Source organism: Panulirus ornatus, chromosome 27 (genome assembly GCF_036320965.1).
Source record: "Panulirus ornatus isolate Po-2019 chromosome 27, ASM3632096v1, whole genome shotgun sequence".
In the NCBI taxonomy this organism is placed as follows: domain Eukaryota; kingdom Metazoa; phylum Arthropoda; class Malacostraca; order Decapoda; family Palinuridae; genus Panulirus; species Panulirus ornatus.
In genome coordinates this window covers 16,831,257-16,838,528 of record NC_092250.1, presented here as the reverse complement: position 1 = coordinate 16,838,528, position 7,272 = coordinate 16,831,257, and the positions used below count along the sequence as shown (strand labels likewise).

The 7,272-nt window shown below is 49.4% G+C and overlaps 1 protein-coding gene across 1 annotated transcript; it reads right to left on the bottom strand.

The window, feature by feature from the left end:
* Positions 1-489: 489 nt before the first annotated feature.
* LOC139757610 (facilitated trehalose transporter Tret1-like) lies at positions 490-7,044 on the bottom strand. The gene is made up of 6 exons (XM_071678244.1): positions 6,975-7,044; positions 5,847-5,991; positions 4,065-4,200; positions 3,111-3,505; positions 2,816-2,968; positions 490-1,410 (listed from the first exon to the last, which is right to left on the bottom strand). Exons 2-6 carry the CDS (start codon positions 5,898-5,900, stop codon positions 697-699), a joined length of 1,452 nt encoding a protein of 483 aa, XP_071534345.1. The 5' UTR covers positions 5,901-5,991; positions 6,975-7,044; the 3' UTR covers positions 490-696.
* Positions 7,045-7,272: the final 228 nt, after the last annotated feature.

Here is a 7,272-nt window from a genome sequence, read left to right as displayed (position 1 = left end):
GGTAGCGTTTTAAAGGCTACATTGAGCACCGACACAGTTCTCGTTGATCCCCTAAGCACTACCACAGTTCTCGTTGATCCCCTAAGCACTACCACAGTTCTCGTTGATCCCCTAAGCACTACCACAGTTCTCGTTGATCCCCTAAGCACTACCACAGTCCTCGTTGATCCCCTAAGCACTGCCACAGTCCTCGTTGATTCCCCTAAGCACTACCACAGTCCTCGTTGATCCCCTAAGCACTGCCACAGTCCTCGTTGATTCCCCTAAGCACTGCCACAGTCCTCGTTGATTCCCCTAAGCACTGCCACAGTCCTCGTTGATTCCCCTAAGCACTACCACAGTCCTCGTTGATCCCCTAAGCACTACCACAGTCCTCGTTGATCCCCTAAGCACTACCACAGTCCTCGTTGATCCCCTAAGCACTGCCACAGTTCTCGTTGATCCCCTAAGCACTACCACAGTCCTCGTTGATCCCCTAAGCACTACCACAGTCCTCGTTGATCCCCTAAGCACTACCACAGTCCTCGTTGATCCCCTAAGCACTACCACAGTCCTCGTTGATCCCCTAAGCACTACCACAGTCCTCGTTGATCCCCTAAGCAATGCCACAGTTCTCGGTTTGAAGTTACGGGTCAAGGTTTGCAATTATGGGTCATCTGTGAGGGAGAATAGTCGTCCAAGGTGACCCGGCGTGCCTCAGGGCGAGGACGCTAGATCTGGGGTTCCATCCTGGGCGTCGGCGAAGGTCGTCACGTCCGCGAGGGGCCTCGGGGGCGGCTGGACGATGAAGACCTCCTGGAGCTGGTGGAGGAAGCGTCCACCTGTCTCCGGTAGGAAGAACCACACCACCACCGTCAGGAGGGCGTTGAAGACCGCGAAGACGAGGAGGCTTCCTCCCACGCCCGCAACGGACATCAGCTCAGGGAAGATGTACCCGACGACGAACATACTGACGGCGAAGAAGAAGGTGGTGATGGACGCCCCGACCGATCTGACGGGAGTGGGCGGGAGTTCACCTTGCAAGATCCAGGGGATTGGACCGACGCCGAGGCCGTAAGACAGGACGAAGATCAAGACGGCAGCGAGCGGCACCCACGACGCCCTCGGAACCTCAGCTAGCAAGAAGGCGCCCCCGACGGCCGCTGCGACGGCACACACGCCACAGGTACCTGTGAGGAAGGAACGCCTCCCGACTCGATCTAAAAACAACGAAGACGCTAGAGTGGCGACGAGTCTGGCCACGCCGACGAGGATGGTGCAGGTGAAGGCGTCGACGTGAAGACCAGCCTGCTGGAAGAGGTATAAGGTGTAGGTGAAGACAGCGTACTGCCCTCCCAGCTCCCTGAGGACGAAGATGAACACCAGCAGCGCTACGGGCTTCATGTGATGTGGCAGACGCAGTTGCTTGAGCTGTGGCGAAGAGAAGGTACATCAGCTACAAATGTCATGGGTCGTAAGTGAATGGAATGTGTCTTGTCTCCCCCTTCACTCTCACTCACCATCCACCTTCACTATATGCGAACACCAACCTCATCTTCACCTCAACTTCGACAGTCGTATTCTCACTATACCCCCCCAGCACCGCTGGTCTTTGACCTGGTCGTTGGAGACCTGAGTGTCAAGTCAAAGGCTAAGGTTATTTTGCAGTCAGATGGAAGCACAATGTGTTGTTCCCACCCCACCTTCAGGAGAGAGAGAGAGAGAGAGAGAGAGAGAGAGAGAGAGAGAGAGAGATCATGATGTAACACTGCCTGGGACAGTGTAGCTAAGGCCTCTCAGGTAATACTTTCATCAATAGAGGACCAAGGAACAGAACGACAAAATCACAGATGAACCCCATTTTCTCCCTATTTCAAGAGCATTTTACACCCAACCAAAAAAGAAGGAAAAAACTAACGTCCTGTAAGTTCTTGTCAAGTCTGGTGCCTTGTCAGTAGATTTGACTATTCCCTGGAAAGTTTCTGTGTTGTGTTGCTCATAAAGAAATAATCTCCTGCAGTATTGAACATACCAGAGATCTCAGGAATAGTAGAGACTTTTCTTACAACATTTGAAGACAAACACACCGTAAAATACTACATATAAATTCTTGTATTTAGATCAAAAGTGAGAGACGAGAGCAACTTGATCGTGTTTCGATTTTTGTGTTTACATTTGAGTCTTGATTTTCTGAAGGGGTTTGAAGGCTGACATGGTCTACTGGAATGCCTTGTGAAGTCTACAGTTCTCCTTGGTCTGTGCTGGTGGTCTGAGGGACCTCATGTAAAAGTGACAGGATGTATTGGTGACAGACACCATGGAACCACACCTATGGTATGTGGTGTGAGGGGGAGTTCATTGCTAAAACTGAGTTATCATCATTACCTTCATAACTCCATTATAGCTGGTATTTAACGGTGGGTCTAGTGATACAGTTTGACGTGTCTGTGATAATGGGAAGCTACGCTAGTCTACTTATATACACCTCAGCTGTGGTCTGTGATGGTTGTGTCATCATCCAAGACGCGTACCTGGTCTGTGATGGTTGTGTCATCATCCAAGACGCGTACCTGGTCTGTGATGGTGTGTCATCATCCAAGACGCGTACCTGGTCTGTGATGGTGTGTCATCATCCAAGACGCGTACCTGGTCTGTGATGGTGTGTCATCATCCAAGACGCGTACCTGGTCTGTGATGGTGTGTCATCATCCAAGACGCGTACCTGGTCTGTGATGGTGTGTCATCATCCAAGACGCGTACCTGGTCTGTGATGGTGTGTCATCATCCAAGACGCGTACCTGGTCTGTGATGGTGTGTCATCATCCAAGACGCGTACCTGGTCTGTGATGGTGGCCTGCGGACATTCCTGGATGCTCCTGCGGATGTGGGCCAGTTCGTTGCTCTTCTTGTACTTCGCAGGTCCCCTGAGCTGGACGAGGGCCCTCTCAGCCGCCTGGATCTTACCCCGACGGACCAACCAAAAGGGCGACTGTGGGATAACCAAAAAGTTGGCCAGATTAGCTTCGTCTCCCCCGCCGAAAACCCTACGTTAAGTCATATGGCATTGGCTTCGACACCTGATTATTTCGCATTATTAGACACGGGCGGTGTTCCGCCGCCTCTCGTCGTACCTCCGGGATCACAAGCGAGAAGAGAAACAGCGGCAGGAACGGTGTAGCGCAGAGGGCGGTGACCGTCCGCCAGGAGAGCTGGTGGGCCAAGAGGTACACCACCATGACCCCGAGGGACACCATGATCTCCGGGAGGCAGCACAGAAGACCTCGGTTGTCCGGCTCGAGCAGCTCCACCAGCAGGGGACAGATGAGCGTCGTGAGGATGTTACAGACGAGGACGCCGCCCAGGCGACCCACGTACAGCAGGAGACGCGAGGGCGTGAAGGCCTGTGTGAGCCAGAAGACGATACCCGGCAGGAGCACCATCCTCAGCAGACGCCGAGGACCCAGGCTCTCCATCAGCGTCCCAATACACAGGTTGGTCAACATGCCCACCATCCCGGAGCTCGACACTACAGATAGGCAAAAAAAGGGAAGGAGGGACGTCGTCCTCGCGATCTGTTAGAAATCTCTTGATCTAGCACATACATCAGGGGGGGGGGTCTTTGAGTATCCCCCAAAACCAACCTTATTCTAAGATACGTTACGTGAAGTAGTGAAATGAAATACAGACACTTTTGTAAGATCAGAACATTAAAAAAGCAGTCTAGATTTACCCAAGGCAGCTAAACTTCAATAGTACAGCTTAAGCTTCATAGAAATCATTAATGCCGAGTGAGGAGGAGTTTGGAAAGGTTTTTCATCAAAAGGCAGACGAAGGTGTTGATTTACTAACTCGTCTGTGTGTGTGTGTATGTAAAGGCAGACTTGATCCCCTCTGTGTGTGTGTGTGTGTAAAGGCAGATTTGATCCTTTCCCTGTGTCATCACTTTCATGATCATAACAAGACGAGAAGTTAAGGATAAAAAAAAATGACAAGACGAGAAGGTTAAAAAGACCAGAAGATGGAACCACGATTGCTAGTGTGTAGGAAGGAGCTGAGGACAACTTCGAACGTCAATTCCTACCTACCCAGCCACTTGACGTCGTTGTTTGTAATGTTGAAGGAGGTTGAGTTGTCGCTCTGTAGTCCCGGCAGGACGACAGGCCATCCCAGGGACAACCCGACTGGGAACATCCCACCAGACACCACCAGAGCGCACGCTGCCTGCAGAAACATAAGACTAATTCCTCTGTGATGGCCACCACTGGACACACACGAACTCCCTTTTCTTACCCACCATATCAGTCATCCTGTCTCCCATCTACCATCATCCATGATATTTCAAATGTCCACTCACATGGCCAACTACCTCCCACGACACCCTTCTCCCATACCCCCCCATGTCAACTCTCATCATGTCAATAGTCCCCCATGGCACCCGACCCCCACTCCAACCTTTCCTCCTTACCAACCGTCCCTCTATTAAGAACGTCAGGTCGACCATACGTCATAAGCTTCTATAGAATACGTAAGTTTTACTCTTAAGTTTACGCAAAGATTAGTTTATGCGATATATTTACCCGTCGTAGGTTATTACGATTTACGTAAATTTGTTTTAGTTATAGACGAACGTTTTCTTGAGGAGTGTGTTTGTAGAAAATGGGAATAATTGAGGGGTAACTAGTTTAAATGGCGTGACATCCTCAATACTCAACAGCACCACTTTCAAGCCTTATTAGCTTAACTAAAGATATAATTCTCACTTAATGCACAGAAAAACCACAAATTACACTATTTCCATTCAGTTTATGAAATAAACTAGCAGAAATATTATTGTTTTTGGTTACTTGGATGCGTTTCAAATCTACAGTCGACTACAAATTCACTTGGAAAGTATCAGAAATGTCTTATAGTTTGAGTAATTAATGGTAATGAGTGATGATAATAATGGAGTAGATCCAGTACAGGAATAAAGCATAGACGGCCTGGCATTTGGACCCTGGCCATACACGGCCTCCGCTGACCATTCACGTAAAGAAAAAAAGATCGTGATTCGTAAAATGAAGCGAACAGACACAATACCATGAAATTTTTCCGATTTACTATGATTTCATGGAGTATATGAGGGTCTTAGATATCGTCTGGGTTCCCGGAAGACTTTGATCTGGCTCTGTGCCGCCCTAATTATGAACACAACCTGAGGATGTTCTTGCTCAGGTGTGATGAATACATGTCAAGTGACTTTAGGTTTTGTTATGACCCCTGAGCTCCTCCTGCGCCAACCCATTTTCTATCCGTAGGACTCCACCCTGTTCGCCCTTACCCGAGTGCATCCTATAATTTCTTTATAGAGACGGTCCACTCAAGGACCTCAAATATCCCTTACAGTGTGGAATTCCCTTCTTTCTCTCGTCTTTTCTCTCTTCCTCTAACCTCTCCTCCTTCATACGTCTGATCCACAAACACCTGCAGAGTCCTGGTTAATCTCAAATATCATTTTCTTTGTCTCTTACAATTCCTTTCACTCGACGTGGCTTGGGAGCCATGTTTTGCTCATATCGTGTCGGTCGCTTTATAAAAAGAGAAGAAATACAAGTCTCCTTGATCCTTATAAATCCTCTTCGATCTCCTCACACATAGACAAACACCCGTCATACATAGAGCATTATCCCCCCCAACACCCCAACCCCCTCGTACCCTATATACCGCATGATTCTCCTCCCCCCCCACAAAACCGCATGAGTTCCTCCCTCCTCCTCTTCCCGCACACACCGCGTGACTTCCCCTCCTCCTCCTCCTACTCCTCCCCCACACACCGCATGACTTCCCTCCTCCTCCTCCCTCCCTTATACCACCCCCAGGTGACTCACCTGACGAGCTAGGGGCCCCATGGGGCTCTCCTCCCGTGGTGTTGCGTCAGTCATTTGTTCTGTCCCCCTGGGGAACGCCGTCGCTCTGGGACACGTCTTCCCTGGAATACGATTCTCCTAGGGGAGGTTACGCCTCTGCCGCCTCCTGCCGAAGACAAGGAAGTCAGGGCGAAAGACACTTAAGGAGGATCGGGTACTAAGCAAGACACAGGACACGTCATAGATGACGAAAGATCAACGAGAGAGACAGAAAAAAAAAAAAAAGAAGAGCTGGACTGATAGAGAAAACAGGAAGAAAATATAGAGAAAACAACAGAGTCTACATTTTAAGCACAAGATGGACGAGAATAAGCAGGAGGGGACTTGATTGTGAAATCGGAGTTAGAAATAATAGACAAGAAACATGCTAAGGTGGTATGGCCATGCACAAAGAATGGTAGACACGACATAGGACAGAAATAGCATTTGAACTAAGACCCTTGAAGGAAGACATATGCAGCGGGACGTCCTAGAATGAAATGAAAGAAGAAAATCAAGGGTTCACTTGAAAGAAGAGGGAACACACTGGAAGATGGCACAAAACACGGAGCGTATGATGAAGTAGTGAAGACTGATTGCCAGGCTGGCCACTGACAGACTCTTTTTTAAGGTCTGCCTGGCGTCTGATGAGATAGATAGATAGATATATGATATCTCATTAGCAAACAGGTCACAAGAAGATGACCAAAGTGTTGAGGTCATTCATATGATTGTGTGGTTTAGCGAAGAAGCGTTCAAGAAATTTTACTCCTAAGGCACTATGGTACGACCCTTGAGCACGACGGTACGACCCTTGAGCACGACGGTACGTACGACCCTTGGGTATAATGGCATGAGTTTTGACCTGACCCTAAAGGGTCATGATAAAAGACCAGACCACCATGCCTAAGGGTCGTATATCGTCCTGTTCAAGCGTCGTACCCTCATCCTCTGGGACCAGTTTCCAAAAAAGAGACACGACATTTTTATCCTTTGCTCGGGATTTCCATGGTTCTTGGTGCCTCTGTATTCTCATAAACTCCTGTTAATAGGCACATACACTCACTCACGCACAGCTCCCCCCCCCCCCCCCCCCCCCGACGTACTGACCTCAGAAAAACGAACACCAGTTGAGCAACAGCTGCACCGGCCTACCCAACACCCACTCCAAGTCGTCACTGACCTCACCCTTCAACGTCGTCCCGTGCATCTTAACACCCCCCTCCTCCCCCCCTCTCCCCCCTTCCCCTTCCCCCCTTCCCCCCAACTCGTCATGTGCCAGGTGTACGATGATCCCCGGGGATCTAGGTGGTCTTAAGTATCAACTGTCGAACGAAAGATGTCGTGTTGGATCTGAGGCTGATTTTTTGGTTACGAATCGGGAGAGATGAGTAGATATATATAGCAG

What these genes read in the sequence shown, in the direction of transcription:
- LOC139757610 (XM_071678244.1), bottom strand. Translation starts at nt 5,900, where the DNA reads ATGACTGACGCAACACCACGGGAGGAGAGCCCCATGGGGCCCCTAGCT. An exon ending in TGGGGCCCCTAGCTCGTCAG is followed by an intron (nt 4,201 to 5,846) that starts GTGAGTCACCTG and finishes ATGTTTCTGCAG; the next exon opens with GCAGCGTGCGCTCTGGTGGT. An exon ending in TCTCGCTTGTGATCCCGGAG is followed by an intron (nt 2,969 to 3,110) that starts GTACGACGAGAG and finishes GTTATCCCACAG; the next exon opens with TCGCCCTTTTGGTTGGTCCG.